Genomic DNA, 19358 nt, shown 5'->3' on the forward strand with positions numbered 1-19358 from the left:
GGAGAGATTGGACAAACTTGGTTCTCACTGGAACGACGGAGGTTGAGGGGCGACCTGATAGAAATCTACAAGATTATGAGGGGCATGAACAAAGTGGATATTCAGAAGCTTTTTCCCAGGGTGGAAGAGTCAATTTCTAGGGGGCCCAGGTTTAAGGTGTGAGGGGCAAGATTTAAAGGAGATATACAAGGCAAGTTTTTTACGCAGAGGGTGGTGGGTGTATGGAACCCACTGCCAGGGGAGATAGTGGAAGCGGATATGGTAGTGAGTTTTAAGGGGTGTTTAGACAAATACATGGGATGGAATTAGAGGGATATGGCCCCCAGAACGGTAGGGGGTTTTAGTTAAGTCGGGCAGCATGATCGGTGCAAACTTGGAGGGCCGAAGGTCCTATTCCTGTGCTGTAATTTTCTTTGATCTTTGTTCACATGAAAGTCACAATTCTCTTCCTCTCTTGTGGGTAGTCACAGTGACAGACTCCCTTCATCCTATTTCAGATAACAAGAATCTCAACATTAAAGATATGTTTTTTATTAGGAATTTATAACTAGCGAGTATTGTTATGAATAAAAAGTGGCTTCCATGATCTCTTTTGGAAGAGCTGTCAGTCTATGGAAGAAGTCTGAAATATATATCTGGTTGCATTACATGACCTTGGCTTTCTTTTCAACTCCAAAGTCTATACAAGGAAATATTTGTGCCTGTCCATGAGCTGCGTTTCCAACATTGTTATTTATGAGATGATGCCAGGGAGATGTTGATGATGAGTCAACCAGGTCAAGCTGTCAGATAATGGTAGTTAGTCATTGTTGTCAATTGTCCCTCGATTCAGGGTTGACGTTTACTCATATTCATGCGTTTCTGACATGGGAGATCATGTGAGTGAACAGGTTGATTCTTGATCCGTGGATCTTTGGGCACAAAAAGTAGGATTTTCCAGAAGATAGTGCAGGAATTATTTTCTTTTCTTTCCTTCTCTGCCTCCATTCTGCCTCATCCTTAAGGCATTTGGACTCAAAGTGAAGTTGAAGCACAAGTTTTTGCTGTTTTGAATGCCTGGTAGCAAACTCCTCCCAGTCATTAATGCTGCTGTATTTCAAGGAGAACTTGAAGCATTTTCTTTGTCCTCCCTTGGAACGCTGGCCACTGGAGAGTTGAGATCACAGGGGAGACATTTTTCATCCATTTGGACACAACGTCCAGTCTATTATAGTTGAGTTTGCAGGAGTTTTGACTGAGTGAATGTGGAGCTGGCAACAAGAAGGACACTCGAGTTTGTTTCCACTTAATCCTTTGATAATTAGGAAAAAATGAACAACAGCCAATTCAGGCTCCCAGCCAGGTCTTTTCTCATCTTTTCTGGTCATCTGTGAAGTAAGGGCACTAATCTTAAAGAAAGCTGCACTGTGAGGTCTTGCGATCATTGTGATGAAGATTTGAACTCAAAGTACAATAGATTGTAGCGTAGATTAAAGGGGAATCCCATCATCGAGCTACAGTAATGTTCTGAGAAGAATCACTACAGTGCAGAAGGAGGCTATTCGGTCCATCAAGCCTACACCCACAACAATCCTACCAGGCTCTATCCCTGTAATTTCATGCATTTACCCTGCTAGCTCCACAGACACTAAGGGGCAATTTAACATGTCCAATCAATCTAACCCGCACATCTTTGGACTGTGGGAGGAAACTGGAGCACCCGGTGGAAACCTGCCCAGACACAGGGAGAATGTGCAAACTCCACACAGACTGTGACCCGAGGCTGGAATTGAACCTGGGGCCCTGGCACTGTGAGGCAGCAGTTGTGCTGTCCCCAACGAATAGATCCGTTGATTTTGTTAACTGACGGTTTTGTGCGGTGGTGGAGGGTTAAGAGGATCAACAGTGTAGCCTATGGGGTGAATCTACATTTACCCTGAATCCTGAATTTGCTTGTCAGGTCCAGTGGAATAACAGTAGTGAACGTTCAACATCAAATACCCAACAAATTCTCAGCCATTAGTTCAAAGCTTAATCAATAGATTTATCAATGGTCTACTTCCTACATTATTTTTGAGATTCATTTTATAGAAGCATTTTGATTGACCATTTAGATTAATTGTGAAGTTCCTTTTTTATCTGACTTTTTTATTAGCTTGACTTCAAAGGGAATAAAAACACTTATCAGTTCAGCAGTCTTTAGTGTTTTCCTATCTTGCTGTTGCACTGTACAGACCGGGAACTGGAAGGGCATTCCATGCTAATTCAATACCATGAAAAGGTTTTCATCACAAAAGCGTGGAAATTGTGAAGCAGCTAAATCTGATACTTTATTTGTTATTCTTTTATTCAAGTTGCTATTTAATAATCTTGATTAATTTGAACCTGAGTCACGTCATAGCATCATACTGTGCAGAAGACACACCCTTCAGCCCATCAAGTCCATACTGACACATTAGAAATACCTGAACTCCCACCTAATCACATCTGCCAGCACTTGACCTATAACCCTGAATGGTATGACATGCTAAGTACTCACCCAGATACTTTTTAGAAGGTATGCGGCACCCTGCTTCTACCACCCTCCCAGGCAGCGCATTCCAGACCATCACCACTTCCTGGGTAAAAAGGTTTTGTTCACATCCACCACTAAACCTACTTCCCCTCACCTTGAACCTATGTCCCCTTATGACTGACCTTTCAACAAAGGGGAGCAGCTGCCCCTTATCCACTCTGTCTATGTCTCTCATAATCTTGTATACTCCAATTAGGTGGCACCTCAGTCTTCTCTGCTGTAACAAAAACAACCCAAACGTACCCAACCTCTCTTCATAATTTAAATATTACATCCTAGGCAGCATCCCGTTGAATCTGGAGTACTGTGTGCAGTTTTGGGCGCCGCACCTGCGCAAGGATATTTTGGCCCTGGAGGGAGTGCAGAGGAGGTTTACTAGGCTGATACCGGAGTTGAGGGGATTGAGCTATGAGGAGAGGCTGAATAAACTAGGCTTGTACTCGTTAGAGTTTAGAAGAATGAGGGGAGATCTCATTGAGACGTATAAGATGATGAATGGGATGGATAGGATAGAGGTGGAGAGACTCTTCCCGCTCAAAAAAGACAGTAGGACTAGGGGGCACAGCCTCAAGATAAAGGGGAGGCGGTTTAGAACGGAGTTGAGGAGGAACTTCTTCACTCAAAGGGTGGTGAATCTCTGGAATTCTCTGCCCGTTGAAGTGGTGGAGGCTGCCTCGCTAAATATTTTTAAGAAGCGGGTTGATGGGTTTTTGATAAGAGAAGGGATTGAGGGTTATGGGGAGAGGGCGGGAAAGTGGAACTGAGCCACGACAGATCAGCCATGATCTTATTGAATGGCGGGGCAGGCTCGAAGGGCTAGATGGCCTACTCCTGCTCCTATTTCTTATGTTCTTATGTTCTTATGAATCTCCTCTGCACCCCCACCAGCAAAATCACATCCTCCCTATAATGTGGCGACCAGAACTACATACAGTACTTTAGCTGTGGCCTCACCAAAATTCTATACAACACCAACATGTCTTCCCTGCTTTTATAATCTACGCCTTGATTGATAAAGGCAAGTGTTCCATATGCCATTTTCACCACCCTACTAATATGCCCTTCTGCCTCCAGAGATCTGTGGACAAGCACACCAAGGTCCCTTTGTTCCATAGAACTTCCTAGTGTCCTACCATTCATGGAATTCTTTCTAGTCAAAGTGTTCCTTCCAAAGAGTATCACCTCACATTTTTCAGGGTTAAGTTCCATCTGCCACTTATCTGCCCATTTGACCGTTCCATCTATATCTTCTTGTAGCCCAAGACGCCCAAGACACTGTTTCACTGTTAACCACCTGTCAAATCTTTGCATCATCTGCAAATTCATTAATCCTACCCCTTTCACCCTCTCCCCCACATTGTCATCTATGTCATTTATACAAATGACAAATAATAAGGGACTCAACACAGACCCCTGTAGCATGCCACTGGACCCTGGCTTTCAGTCACTAAAGCAGCCTCCTGTCATCACCCTCTATCTCCTACAACTGAGCCAATTTTGAATCTACTTTATCAAATTACCGTGTAACCCATGTACATTTACCTTCTTTACAAGTCTCCCATATGGGACTTTATCAAATACTTTGTTGAAATCCTTATGAACTACATCGACTGCACTATCCTTGTTTCCACACCTGTAAAAAAATTCAATCAAATTTGTTAGGCATGACCTCCATCTGACGAAGTCATGCTGACTATCCTTGATCACGCTTTGCCTCTCTAAGTGGAGGTAAAAGTTTCTCCAATAGTTTTCCTTCCACTGATGCGCAACTCACTGGCCTGTAGATCCTTGGTTTACCTCTACAACTCTTCTTAAATAGTGGGGCCACATTAGCTGTTCTCCAGTTGTCCAGCACCTTCCCTATAATGTGGAGATGTTGGCGTTGGACTGGAGTAAAAACAGAAAGAAGTCTCACAATACCAGCTTAAAGTCCAACAGGTTTATTTGTACAAATGCCACAAGTTTTCGGAACAGGCTGTCCCTCCTGTCAGGTGGATGGGAGTTCTGATCACAAAGACACAAGCTCAATTTACATTAATAATGATTGGAATGTGAGTCTTTACAGCTAATCAAGTCTTAAAGGTACAGACAATGTGAGTGGAGAGAGCATTACGCACAGGTTAAAAGAATGTGTATTGTTTCCAGACAGGACAGTTAGTGAGATTTTGCAAGTCCAGGCAAGTTGTGGGGATTACAGATAGTGTGACATGAATCCAAGATCCCGTTCGAGGCCGTCCTCATGTGTGCAGAACTTGGCTATCAGTCTCTGCTCAGCGACTCTGCGCTGTCGTGTGTTGTGAAAGCCGTCTTGGAGAATGCTTACCCAAAAATCAGAGGCTGAATGCCCGTGACCGCTGAACCGTTTCCCAACAGGAAGAGATCGCTCTTGCCTGGTCATTGTCGAGCGGCGTTCATTCATCCGTTGTTATAGCATCTGGATAGTCTCCCCAATGTACCATGCCTCGGGACATCCTTCTTGCAGCGTATCAGGTAGACAACATTGGCCGAGTTGCAAGAATATGTACCATGTACCTGGTGGATGGTATTCTCACGTGTGATGATGGCATCCGTGTCGATGATCCGTCATGTCTTACAGAGGTTGCTGTGGCATGCTCACTATTCTCCTGAAGGCTGGGTAGTTTGCTGCGGACAATAGTCTGTTTGAGGTTGTGCAGTTGTTTGAAGGCAAGAAGTGAGGGTGTGGGGGTGGCCTTGGCAAGATGTTCATCTTCATCAATGACGTGTTGAAGGCTTCGGAGAAGATGTTGTAGCCTCTCCGCTCCGGGGAAGTACTGATGACGAAGGGTACTCTGTCCACTGTGTCCCGTGTTTATCTTCAGAGGACATTGGTGCAGTTTTTGGTTGTGACATGTCGGAACTGTCAATCATATGTCGAGCGTCATATCATGTTCTTGTGAGGGCATCCTTCAGCATCTGGAGGTGTCTGTTGCAATCCTGTGTATACAAATGGTTTGTCCATAGGGGATGGCTTCTTTCACATGTTTAGGGTGGAAGCTGGAGAAGTGGAGCATTGTGAGGTTATCTGTGGGCTTGCGGTACAGTGAGGTGCTGAGGTGACTGTCCTTAATGGAGATGCGTGTGTCCAAGAATGTAACCGATTCCGGAGAGTAGTCCATGGTGAGTCTGATGGTTCACTGCTCACCCATTGTCTGCTATGCCAGATAATTGGTGCAAATTGTCAAGTTTTGCTTTATAAAAGTGTAAGACTTGTCCATGGAAGCAGGGGGTACAAGTAAAACGCATCTGGAGAGGATCCGAATTGAGTCTTATTGGCAACTTCCTGATATCTCTGAAAAATACCCATTCTTCACATCACCTGATAAGAGATTAGGCTGCTTATCTGAACAGCATTTCACTGCTCCTTGACATTTTCTTACATAACTTACGCGTGATTCTAAAAAGTGAATGTTTGCAGATTATTAAACAGCAAGAATATCACATTTTCCAGGAAGAATCATTAGATGCCATCAAAATGCTGATTTTAATGATCTTACATAGCCAAAAAAAATTAAGATTACTTGTAGTTGTTAAACATCTGCCTTGGCTGAGGTCACTGACCTGCTTATGGTCTGAAAATTACTTCTGCTCTGTATAGGTTAGCACTGCACCACGTAATGCATTTATCCACAAAGCTATCAGAGGAGATGTATGGCGTTGAATTGCCAATGGAATGGAATGCATAAATGTGATCTAATCTCATGAGTTTTCTCCATACTTTTCCTGCAGTTTTGTGGCTGGAGTGATCAAACGAGAACGCTTCCCCGCTTTTGAAAGATTACTCTGGAGGATGTGCCATGGAAACATTGTCTTACGTCACGAAGAAATCAATATCCCAGTAGAGGATCGCATGGCAGTGAGAAAAACATTTTGTATTTGAACCTTTGACTAATTTGGGGTGATTTCTTGATTCAGCACCCGTTCAGGTGGATGCCAGGTGAGTCACACAGAAAGGATTTGGGAGGATTCCTCCAGTGGAGAGGATACAAGGAGGATGCCTGACTCAAGCATTCCTCGTGGGGCCCAGAGAAGCGCCTCACTTAGAAGGTTTCCACTGCATCTTGGCTAGGTTTTAAAGCAAGCCCAGGGGAATGCTCCTCTCAATGGGATGTTAAAATAGCTTTGGGATACCATTACACATAGGAGCTCCATTAATAGGACTCTTGCCTGAGTCAGGTGGTCACCAGAGCTCTCAAGAGAAACTTCTTGATAAAAGCAAAATACCGTGGAAGCTGGAATCTGAAACAAAAAACAGAAAATGCTGGAAAGTCTTGGCAGGTCTGACCACATTCATGGATGCAAGTGCACTTCTTGTTAGAACTCCCCTTCTTGTAGATTTTCTCAGGTGGATTCAATTGAAAGTCTACCCAGACAGTTATTATATATTGGAGTATTTTATCACTGTTGACCATGGGGAAGAAACTGTCACATTATTCTAAACAGAACTGGATAAGTATTTGATACAGAATGTAAAAGGATATTGAAAAAAGGTAGGAAAATGGAATTAGTATGGACAACTTCAGCTGAGGCACAAATAGGGATAGGTAGAGAGCAGGTAAATGGCCTCCTTCTGTACCATGTATTTAGAATCATAGAATCCTACAGTGCAGAAGGAGGACATTCTGCCCATCGAGTCTGCACTGACCACAACCCCATCCAGGCCCTATCCCCATAACCCTGACTAAACCCCTTGACACTATGGGGCAATTTAGCGTGGCCAATCCGCCTAACCTGTATATCTTTGGATTATGGGAGGAAACTGGAGCATCCAGATGAAACCCACGCAGACACGAGTAGAATTTGCAAATTCCACACAGACAGTGACCCAGTCCAGGAACGAACCCGGGTCCCTGGCTCCTTGAGGCAGCAATACTAACCACTGTGGCACTCTTAATGGAAAGAGGAAAAGAGAACCAGTTTTCAAACCATTTAAATATAAATTTTCTGAGCACAGAAGGCATATTAACAGAGCATGTGAGATGTTTTGCTGGTGTCAAAGATTGTCATATCCATGGAGCTTGTTCCGGATAAATCTGTCAAATTCCTCAACAAACTTGTGCAAAGCATCAGCAGTGGTGCGAGACCCAGGTTTACACATTCTGAGAAAAGTTGGCAGAACTACTTTTAAAAAGGTGGTTGAATGCTAATGAACTGAAACAGTTGCATATGATTCAAGAAGGTCCCGAAGGCAAGTTGCTTATTTTCCCGATTATTGCACAAAAAATTTTCACCTTCACAGACTCTAATCAGATTATTGTTCACCTAAAGGGATCATATTAACAGACACTTCATTATTTAGGTTTATGGTGTGAGCCATGTATTGTTATAAATGCTGCATTCTGATCAGTGGCAGACCTTTTTTTAACCAAAGCCCTATCCCTCAATAACTGGGTAGAGACACTAGGTTCAGGCTCAATCATAATGCTCCTCCATGCTCAAATTACTCCTTAGTGTCAGGGGGACCAGCTAGTGTAAATGCATGGGGTTATGGGGATAGGACATGGGTGGGATTGTTGTTGGTGCAGACTTGATGGGCTGAATGGCCTCCTTCTGCACTGTAGGGATTCTATGATTCTATTATTGATTGTTTTACCAAATGAACGTAGGCATAGGAGAGAAAGGGAGACAATTGTGTGGTGGATGTTGGGCCTGTATGGATATAGTGTTCTTTTTCAATTTTCCTTGCACAGGGTGAACTCCTTATATGGGGTGGCAATGCAATTGACTCTCAACTGCCCTCCAAGGGCAACTAGGGATGGGCAATAAATGCTGACCAGCCAGTGATGTCCAAGTCCCATGTACAAATTAAAAAGATTGGATTGATTTTGACTTTGTAAGTGTTCTGAATTATGATCATATTATATATACAGTATATTAATCCAGGACTATGGGAGCAAAATTAATTCAGCCCACCTATCCAGAAACTGACGAGATTGGATGTAACCTCGTTGCACCCTATCTGACCTTGCTCTTTATTAGTCAGTATAGAGTAATATTGGATGGACAACAAAACCCACCTAACAATTAATCCTGGTTGTTGGGTTGCAATCACCCTCTATGCCATTCCCAGTCAATCAGATTAATAAATACTTTGTATTCTGACAGGTTGATACCATCAATATAAATACCTTTTCCAATTCTTTTTTTTTCCTTTATCCTCAGAATGATTTTGTCACTAAAGATGTGTTTATAATCTTCTTCCAAGGAGAACTGTTTAAAAATAAAGTGAGGAAGATATGCGATGGGTAAATATCCAGCGAGCTCGGTTAACAGATTCATTAAGGATAAAGGCTCGATATAGTTGGCTTTGGATTAGGTTTAAAGCTTTCCTATGGTCTTTCTTCTCCAGGTTCCATGCCACAGTGTACCCGTGCCCAGAAACCTTGCATGAAAGAATGGAGATGAGTGTTGGTGTGAACATGCGAATTGCGGATATATACATGGTATGTTCTGAAGAATTTTATCTCAAAATACAAAGGTAAATTCTCCTCTATGGATACCCATTGGCATGCAGCTGGTGTAAGAAGTCTCAAATATGCTGTACCTGTCTTAGAATCATAAAATCCCTACAATGCAGAAGAGACCATTCGGCCCATTGAGTCTGCACCAACTCTCTGACAGAGTATCTTATCCAGGCTCCCTCCCCTGCCCTGTTTCTGGAACTCATGATGTGGAGATGCTGGTGTTGGACTGGGGTAAACACAGTAAGAAGTCTCACAACACCAGGTTAAAGTCCAGCAGGTTTATTTGATAGTAAACACCACAAGCTTTTGGAATGCTGTTCCTTCGTCAGGTGAGTGGAGAGTTCTGTTCAGACACAGGGCATATAAAAGCACACACCTTCATATGCCCTGTTTCTGAACAGAACTCTCCACTCACCTGACAAAGGAACAGCGTTCCGAAAGCTTGTGGCATTTACTATCAAATAAACCTGTTGGACTTTAACCTGGTGTTGTGAGATTTCTTACTCTGTTCCTGGAACCCCATGCATTTAGCATAGTTAATTCATCTAACCTACATATTTTTGGGTACTAAGAGGCAATTTAGCATGGCCAGCTAACCGGCACGTCTTTGGACCATGGGAGGAAACCCACACAGACACAGGAAGAATGTACAAATTCCACACAGACAGTCACCCATGGCCAGAATTGAGCCTGAGACAGCAGTGCTAACCTCAGAGAAGATAGTGTAATTTGCATATCTAGGAAAGGCTTTTGGGTGAGGTTGGAATCTGAAAATTTAATTGAAGCAGCAAATGAGATCAGTGGTGTCTAGCACTGAAAGAAAGTGGCCCACGAAGAGCACGATCCAGAGTTAGAACAACTAGCTCCTCATGACCATAGAATCATAGAATCTTTACAGTGAGCAGGAGGCCATTTGGCTCATTGAGCCTGCACCGACCACAATTCCACCCAGGCTCTATCCCTGTAACCCCACGCATTTATCCCGCTAACCCCCCTGATAATAATTGCCAATTGGAAATGGCCAATCTACCTAATCCACACATCTTTGGAGTGTGGGAGGAAAGCAGAACCCTCGGAGGAAACTCACACAGACACAGAGAGAATGTGCAAACTCCACACAGGCAGTGACCCGAGACCGGAATTGAACACATTCCCTGGCATTGTGAAGCAACAGTGCTAACTGCTGTGCCACAGTGCCGCACCAATCATCATAGAAATTTAATGATAATATAAAAGCATGATCTGTTAGCCATTACAGAAACATGGCTGCAGGAGTCATAGATTGGGACCTGAATATTCAGATGTTCCGCAAGTCGAAGTTATTTGTGCCGCTTTTAACACTCACTCCTTTTTAGCTTGGTCACAAATTGCTTCCCCAAGAGCTGCTGGACCTTTACTTTTTCTTCTGCTTGTCAAACAGAAAATGTAACTCTTTGCACACAACGGAGCTTAGTCCTAAACCTGGTGCTTGGTAACTGTGTCCTGTTACTTCACGCCTTTGTGTCTGCATCTGTGTGATGATTGCTTTCTGCCTCTAGCTCTCCTTTTTGTCTACAGCTTGCCTTTGTTCCTGCCAGTTAGAGCTAGGGTTTCTGGTCTTAGTTGTATTTTTGTTACTTCTACATCAATCATTGCTAGATCACATGGACCAGTATTTCATTTTATACAAGGAAATTACAATTCATCCTTTTACAATTGATGCAAACTTTTAAAAGCCCTTTTCAAAAACATTCTTGATAACAATTACAGCTCTTTTAAAAGATATACAAATTTTCCTAACCTGTTTCCCAGTCTGGAGTCATCAAAGTATGAAAAGAGAATTAGTAGGCGGTTGGGCAGTAATTTCATGACAAGTTGGAGGTTCTTGACAATAATTACAAAACAAGAATGCTTATGAGAAATTCAGATTACAGAACATGCAGCAAGATAAATCCCAAGTGGTTCACAACAATCATCTGAACTCCAAATTGCGTTGGCTTCTTTGTAATCATTCATATATCATTAGTATTTTATTATTATGTTGTGCTGTTCATGAGACAGCTTTATTGCATTTTCACACTAACAGATACTAATCCCCATTCCATTGTTCACTCCATGGGGCAGAGTAAGCTGTTCCAACTGGTGGTAAGAATTAGAAATTTGTATGCAAAGGTCAACAAGCAATTAAAATCAGTGGTCAGAGAAATGGGAGTTTGTGAATCAAGCAAACAAGTCATTTACAAGGAGATATTGAAGTATGTTTATATTATAGCAGAACAGAGAAACTATTATACCTTAATATTAGTCTTAAGGGGGGAAAACTAATCTAAAACTTGGACAGAAGTTCTTTCAAATTTTCCACGGCTCTCACAATGTCTAAACCGTGGTCACCAATTTCCCGTGGGTTCTCCTCACTCGTCCACTGTAACCTTGGTGAGTATTCAGTAGAACTCCCATCTTGCTCCTGTAAAATCAATTGCAAATGCTTTGCTTTCAAAATTTTACAAGGCTATTTGGTTGAAGTGTTGACAAGCTCAGTTAACTCTTTGTTGCAAAGTAAGAATTGTCGCATTTTCATGCGTAAGAAAGTATGGAATCCCAAAACAATTCCAGTTAGAAGAGTAAAAGGTGACTTGATTGAAACATATAAGATCCTAAGGGGTCTTGACAGGATGGATGGGGAAAGGATGATTCTTCTTGTAGGCCTACCTAGAATTTGAATTGTAGAATCATAGAATCCCTACAGTGTAGAAAGAGACCATTCAGCCCATTGAAACTGCACCAACAACAATCCCACCCAGGCCTTATCCCCATAAACCCATGTATTTGCCCTGCTAGTCTCCCTGACACTAAGGGCAATTTAACATGGCCAATCAACCTAACCCACATATCTTTAGTGTGTGGGAGAAAACCCAGAGGAACCTCATGGAGAACGTACGAACTCTACACAATAGAAACTCCACACAGGAATTAGGGTTCACTGTTTAAAAATAAGGGGTTGTGCACTTAAGGCACAACTATCTTCTAGACGGACAATGGTGGCATGCACATGGGAATACCCACCACCTGGAGCCACTTACCATCCTGACTTGGAATTGTATGGTCATTCGTTCACTGAAGCTGCGTCAAAATCCTGGAACTCCCTTCCTAACATCACAGTGGGTGTACCTACATCACATGCTCAGCACCACCTTCTCAAGGGCAACGAAGGATAAGCAAGGAATGCTGATCTAGCCTAGCCCACATCCCACGAATGAATTGAAAAGAAAGGAAAAATCTTTCCTCAGAGTAATTTAAGTCTTTGGAGCTTCCTTCCTCAAAAGGCAGTGGAAGCAGATTCTTTGACTATTTTTAAGGCTGAGGTACATTTTTGATAAGGAAAGGGGGGTGAAAGGTTATTGAGGGCAGGTGAGAATGTGGGGTTGAGGTTACAATCAGATCTGCCATGATCTTATTGAATGGTAGCACAGGCTCGAAGGGCTTGGTGGCCTACTCCTGCTCCTAATACGCATGTTCATAGGCAGTAGAGATATCTGAACAAGATGAAGGTGAGCAGGAAAAGACAAGGTGGCCCCTCAGGCCTGACGCACACCCATAATGCCGGGGGTAGCTTGACAAGGTTCTTTCTAACTCCCTCCTGATTGTGCTATCCGGCCTGGGAAGCAAACAGAATAGAATGAAAATAGATCCAAGAAAGGTAAAAGAAAGATCTGAAAAATCCCTCTCAGACCCACTCAAGTGATCAAAACAGTCCCAAGGTCACACTGACCACTAATGTTAATCATAAATACATTGTGCATGATAAACTTCTTGTCCGATACAAGTTGCTCTGCCTTTGAAGCGTTGAGAGAGTTGACACATGATGTAAAGACACAGCAGAGTCTCACTATTCCCTGGGAAAAGAAGAACCCCTTAACATATGGCCGATTTGTGCTGCTGCAGGACAGTGGGGCATATTTAAGAAGGTGATGGGATCTTGCTTGCCAGCTGCAGAGCCAGTAAGACCCTGCATTGCTTCTTTTAAGGAAGACTCGCCATATTTAATGCCTCAGGCCATTAACTGGAAAGTGGAGTGGGTCGTCCCCATGATTCCAAGCAGAGACTAGCAGCACTGTTGAAGAGCAACATCACTGGGAGACAGTGCTTACCACTGGTACAACAGCTATGAGGCCTAAGATCACTGCTGGATCCCAGGCCCCTGTAGAGTGAAGGCAGGAGGGGAGTTGCGGGGTAGGAGTCACGGGAGTGAAGGGGACATTGGGCTTGGCAGCAAGGGTAGGGAATGGCTCACAGTGTGTCCCCCTTCTCAATGCAGGTTCACTCAATCAGACATTGCATGGCTTTGCAAGAATGTCACTTCCTCCACCCTACCACCTCCGCCCCCACCACCCCACCATCCCAACCTTGGAACCTGCAAGCCACTCTGCACCAATTTGCATGTTGTTCAAGCCCCAATCCATACTAGTTAATACCAGCAGTGCTGGCATCAAGCCTTAACTTGGCATTAATTGAGAACTTAAGGGCCTCAATTGGCAAGAGGACAAGAAGACACTTCCTGCCATGGACTTAATTGACATGGACGTGGTAAGGCAGGCCAACGTGTTGCCTGATTAAATGCCCTCTCTATCCTAACTCACATGTGGTAGGGATCAGTGTAGCTTTGTTCCTGGCTTTATCGCCTATGATTATAACCTGCAGTGAAGTAACTCTGGAGTTTCCCTCTCAGCTTTGCACAAAATTCAGCAAGTGATGTTTTATCAAAGGAAATTCAATGATTTTCAAGTCTTTTCTGGGTTCAACATCTATTTTCAAAGAACTTGATAATGGGAGCCAAGATTGCCTTCAGTCTTAAAGAGAATTAGTCTGATTTATTTTCTGACTGTGGGCAGAATTTAATGCCCGATCCTGGCAGTTTTGGTAGCAGGGCATTTAATTGGTCAGAAGGCTGGCAGGTGAGGACACTGCCATTTTCTGTCTTCACTCAGATTAACTCAGCGACAGAAGAGCCAGAGAGAGAAGTAATTAACTCCTTACCGTGTGGAGAGTGCGACAAGCAAACCCATACGGATTATTTGTGGACTTCCAGGGATAATCTGTCATTCAAAGGCACTCGGTGCCTGATTGAAGAACCCGGCTTAGGCCAGGCAGTGTAAGGGGCTCACTGTAGGTTACCATTTCTGGAGCTGATTATTTTCAACATCTCTCCTGTATATGTAGATAAAATTGCTTCTGAACAACTCAACCTGAAGCAATGCAGATCTTTCTGGAGATATCTGAATATTTGTTCACTTATGACTGTGACCACAGTTATAGTATTGCCCTCCATTTTAAGAGATCTTCCATTGACCATCAGGGCTATTTCTATAGGTGGCGCATTGTTGAGTTGGACCTGGTTTGAAGTGTAGGTTTCGGATCTCTTGTTGGCCTCCTCAATTATTAATCATTTTAACCAAACTTTTGTTGTTTTTAATTTGTGTTTTCTGTCCTGCCTGCTTCGCTCTGCACCATGCTTGCAAATGGCCCCTCCTCTTGCAGCAGAAACATATATAATTTCTGCACCAGCAAGTTTCCCGGAAGTGCTTAACCCTATATATCTGCAACAGCCGAAAACAGAGAGATCTGTCACTGCTTTTTCCCAGCTATCGCTGGCCTTTGTGGCCAATTCCCTCCAGGTCAATCGCCACCGTACAGTGCGCAGCATCTGCATATATCCTCTGCACCCCACCCCTCCCACCCCTCCCCGGCAACCCCACAAGCCCGCTAAGGCAAGTGAGCCAGGGCAATTCCACCCAAATCACTTGTAATATTTAAATTCTATTTACCATAGAAATCAAATATTGAGATCTTGCCGGATATCTGGTGCGCGCAAGTTGCCAAGAGGCAAGAAATCGGGCACGAATCTGATTTTCCGCCTCTCTCGTGACCTTATCGGCTCACCCATCCATCGACCTGCAGGGCAGGATGGCAAGATCGCCCCCTCTGCGCTGAAGCCTTAGGTGATGTTAGGTTCCTAGCGAGGTTGTAAGCTTGCGGGCCACAGACTGTGAGTGGTATCACATTCCCTCCTTCATCCACTGTGATCTCATTAGCCATGAACAAATAACACAGCCTTTCAATATATTGCCTCAGGCTCTCAAACTTCGTGTCAAGGGCTCAATCTTCCCGAGTAAAGACATCTTAAGAATGTCTGTGTCTGTTTCTTCTTAGCTTGAATGATCATTTTCCTCACCCTCTAACTGCACACTGTGATCTCCTCATCACAAGTGTAGTAAATTAGAAGGTGAATCAGCATGCTTCCAACAAGAAATTGTTTATTAAGTCCTATAAAATATACAAAAGATGAGGGTCAGGCAGAACCAGTGCACAAGTCTATTCGCTTCTCCCTGGCTTCAACTGAGGATCCTCCCTGTCCCAGGATGCGTACCTTTCCATCCGATTAGCTCAGCTTCCCACGTGGTTTCTCCGTTGGTTCCCGCTCGATTACATAAGAACATAAGAACATAAGAAATAGAAGCAGGAGTAGGCCATCTAGCCCTTCGAGCCTGCCCCGCCATTCAATAAGATCATGGCTGATCTGTCGTGTCTCAGTTCCACTTTCCCGCCCTCTCCCCATAACCCTTAATCCCCTCGCTTATCAAAAACCCATCAACCCGCGTCTTAAGAATGTTTAGCGAGGCAGCCTCCACCACCTCAACGGGCAGAGAATTCCAGAGATTCACCACCCTTTGAGTGAAGAAGTTCCTCCTCAACTCCGTTCTAAACCGCCCCCCCTTTATCTTGAGGCTGTGCCCCCTAGTCCTACTGTCTTTTTTGAGCGGGAAGAGTCTCTCCACCTCTATCCTATCCATCCCATTCATCATCTTATATGTCTCAATGAGATCTCCCCTCATTCTTCTAAACTCTAACGAGTACAAGCCTAGTTTATTCAGCCTCTCCTCATAGCTCAACCCCCTCAACTCCGGCATCAGCCTAGTAAACCTCCTCTGCACTCCCTCCAAGGCCAAAATATCCTTGCGTAAGTACGGCGACCAAAACTGCACACAGTACTCCAGCTGCGGCCTCACCAATGCCCTATACAGCTGCAGCAAGACCTCCCTACAAAAGACTGCCCTGTTAAAAGGGGCCACTTTGCCACAGATACAACGCTTTTAACATTGTTTTCTAATTTGGAAATATGCTATGTTAGCCAAGAAAATAAAACTCACCTGTTCTATACAAAAACCTGAAAATGATGGGAAATCTCAGCAAATCTGACAGCATCTGTGGAGAGAGAATAGAGACAATGTTTCAAGTTCTGTCAAAGGATCATCCAGAAACATTGATTCTATTCTCTCTCCACAGATGCTGTCAGACCAGCTGAGATTTTCCAGCATTTTCTGTTTTTGTTTCAGATTCCAGCACCCTTTTGCTTTTATCTATTCAAAAACCTGTTTCTGAGAAAAAGAATAGTGCATATGGAACGTCACCAAAGGGAGTGGTCAGCAAAATAAATTAGCAAATGCTGGTATATGAGACACACAGTCATCATCCAATGGTTCTCCTGAACTGATGTCCAGACAAGGGAATAACAGCTCCTTGACCTCATGTACAGCTTTTCACTCTCTCTGATCAGCACGTTTTCCATAATGAGAAGCACTGAGTGTACAGAATAGATATTCAGGGCTTGATACAAAGATATAAATGGTCATGCATTAATCAATTGATTAAATTGCCAGCTTCCATCTGGTGTATTCTGGAGCTGAATATTCCTGCATGAGGACACTTAAGCACTGGCCATCATTCGTGAGTGTGCAGCCTGGCATGCATTATACAATCAATTACTTAAAGCAGGTTCAGAGCTCTGAGAATTATATCCGCACAGAATGTGCAGTAAAGTCATTGCTTCCTGTACTGCCCCAATGTGAGAGGTGAGGTGGATGTAGAGTCGTCATGGGGTGGTTAAACAGATATGTGAGTGGCAAGAAACATGGCACAGTAACACAGTGGTTAGCACTGCTGCCTGACAGCTCCAGGGATTGGGTTCAATTCTTGGCTTGGGTCACCGTCTGTGTGTCGTTTGCACCTTCTCCCTGTGTCTGCGATTTCCTCCGGGTGCTCCCACAGTCCAAAGATGTGCTAGTTAGGTTGACTGGCTATGCTAAATTCCCCTTTTGTGTCCTAGGATGTGTAGGTTAAAAGGATTAGCAGGGTAAATATGTGGGGTTATGGGGATAAGATCTAGGTGGGATTGTTATCGGTGGAGACTTGATGGGCTGGATGGCCTTCTTCTGGAGTGTAGGGTTCCAATGATTCTATCATCAATGTAGATGCAGTTTGAGGTTTAAAGGAGTGAAGCTCTCCACAGTGGTCGGAAGAATAGAAAACCTCCCTAGATGTAAAGATATTGACTGGGTGTGCGCGATCAATCATTCCTGACTGTCCTCATACAAATGTAATGTTGAGCTAATATGCAGAGAAAGGCTACAAGTAAAGAGGTAACAGACAAGCTAGCCTTGACTGCAAGGGGGATTGAATGTAGGATTAAAGAGCGGTTGACTGCAGTCTTTGTGAGAGCTCACATGGAGAATTGTTTGGCCTGCTCATCTCCTCACCAATGTTAGGAATAGATTGCACAGGAAAGGACTGCAATCAAAGTGCACTGAGCTTCATTAGAGGACCAGGGTGTTATTCCATAAGGTGACAGTGAGTAGATTGGGTCTGTGTGCTGGACCATGCAGAGGACTATGAGGCTATCCATGTGAAATATCAGGAGTCTTATAGGGCTGTGCAGTGTCCATGCAGGAAGGTGTTTAACTTGGATGGGTTGTCCAGGATGCTAGAACACAGTCTTTCAATAATAGAAAATATATCTAGGACTGAGATTTGTAAGAGTCTCGGCTATTGGAGGTTCGTGAGTGGTTGGTTCTCAACACCCCATAGAGCAGGCGAGGCACTGTAACTGAGTGGATTCCAAAGTTACTTTGACACTTTTCATGATGATAAAGATGTGAAGGGATAGAGGGTTACTGTGGGCAAGTGGTGAATGGGGACCAGTACTAGTATTACCCGCATCACAAGTACTTCCCTGAGCAAACTGCATGGAGGAGTGATCTTAAGGCACCAAATGGTCTATTCATACTTGGTGTACCCATGTTTGCGGTTCTACTTGAAAGAGTTCACTGCAACGGCTGCTCCTATAGGGAGCAGATGTGAGGGTAACATGAGGGCATCCCTGCCCAGGTAAGATTTCATGTTGTTTTCAAAGTACCATGCATATGGACTTTCTGAGGGCATGGTGAAAATTAATTTCCACTGACAGGTGCTCAAGGTCACAGGAGAACGGAGAGTGTGTAGTTTCTGATGGGTGCATTTGGTGCAAGGGGTCTGAGTATTAGCGCATGCAAAGGATCACACCATCAGGAGAACTGACACTAAGTACTGTAATTTAGTTCAGCTGTCAAGGTATATGAGAACAAACTATAATGTGTGTTTTACAAATAGGGAGTCACATTCTGTCAGCCAGCAGAGAACTGAAAAGCAAATAGTAAAGGATAAGTATCAGCAGCTTGCTTTGCCTGGAATTTGCGAGCTATCAGATTATCACAGGCCTGTCAGTTAAACAGAGCCTTGCAATGGCATCAGCATATGCCTCCATGACAGCCTCATTATTACCATCCCCTTCCCAGTTCTTATCATCAGAGAAGACTTCTCCGTCTTCCATATCTGTCTCTTCAAAGACATCTGCCCTTTGTTGCATGAGGTTGTGCAGAATGTAGCAAACAACGATGATACTTAAATTGGAACATAGAAATATGGGACTTAGGAGCAGGAATAATTCATTCAGCCCTTTGAGCCTGCTCCACCATTCAGCAAGATCATGGCTGATCTAACTGTCTCAACTCCACTCTCCTGTCTGCTCCCCATAACCCTTGATTCCCTTGTCTAACAAAAATGTGTCTAATTCTGCATTGAATGAACGAACCCAGTCTCCACTGGTCTCTGGGGATGAGAGTTCCACATATTAACAACTATTTGAGAGGAGAAATTTCTTCTCATCTGTATTGAACAGAAGGCCTCTGCTTCTTAAACTGTGTCCCCTGATGCTAATCTCTCCCACGAGTTCAAACATACTCCTGGTCTCCACCCGACCAAATCTCCTCAGAACCTCACATGTTACAAAAAGGTCACCTCTCATTCTGCCAAACTCCAGTGGCTATAGACCCAACCAGTTCCACCTTTCTTCATGGGACAAGCTCTTGATCCCAGGAATGAATTAAGTGAACCTTCTCTGAACTGCATCTAACCCAATCATATCTTAAAAAGTAAAAAAGTTTAAAGTCACAAGTAAGCCTTACATTAACACT

The 19358-nt window shown here is 43.7% G+C and overlaps 1 protein-coding gene across 6 annotated transcripts in view; it reads left to right on the forward strand.

Annotated features, from left to right (window-relative positions):
• Positions 1–19358, forward strand: part of LOC145356924 (V-type proton ATPase 116 kDa subunit a 1-like) — a 246098-nt gene that overhangs the window by 135795 nt on the left and 90945 nt on the right. For all 6 annotated transcript variants that reach the window (XM_080209944.1, XM_080209928.1, XM_080209968.1 and 3 more), the window contains 3 exons: positions 6302–6428; positions 8735–8817; positions 8922–9015. In XM_080209944.1, the coding sequence (XP_080066070.1) occupies positions 6302–6428; positions 8735–8817; positions 8922–9015 (304 nt within the window). The remainder of the gene's footprint in view (positions 1–6301; positions 6429–8734; positions 8818–8921; positions 9016–19358) is intronic.

Source organism: Carcharhinus amblyrhynchos, chromosome 2 (assembly GCF_965287045.1).
Source record: "Carcharhinus amblyrhynchos chromosome 2, sCarAmb.v2.hapA, whole genome shotgun sequence".
In the NCBI taxonomy this organism is placed as follows: domain Eukaryota; kingdom Metazoa; phylum Chordata; class Chondrichthyes; order Carcharhiniformes; family Carcharhinidae; genus Carcharhinus; species Carcharhinus amblyrhynchos.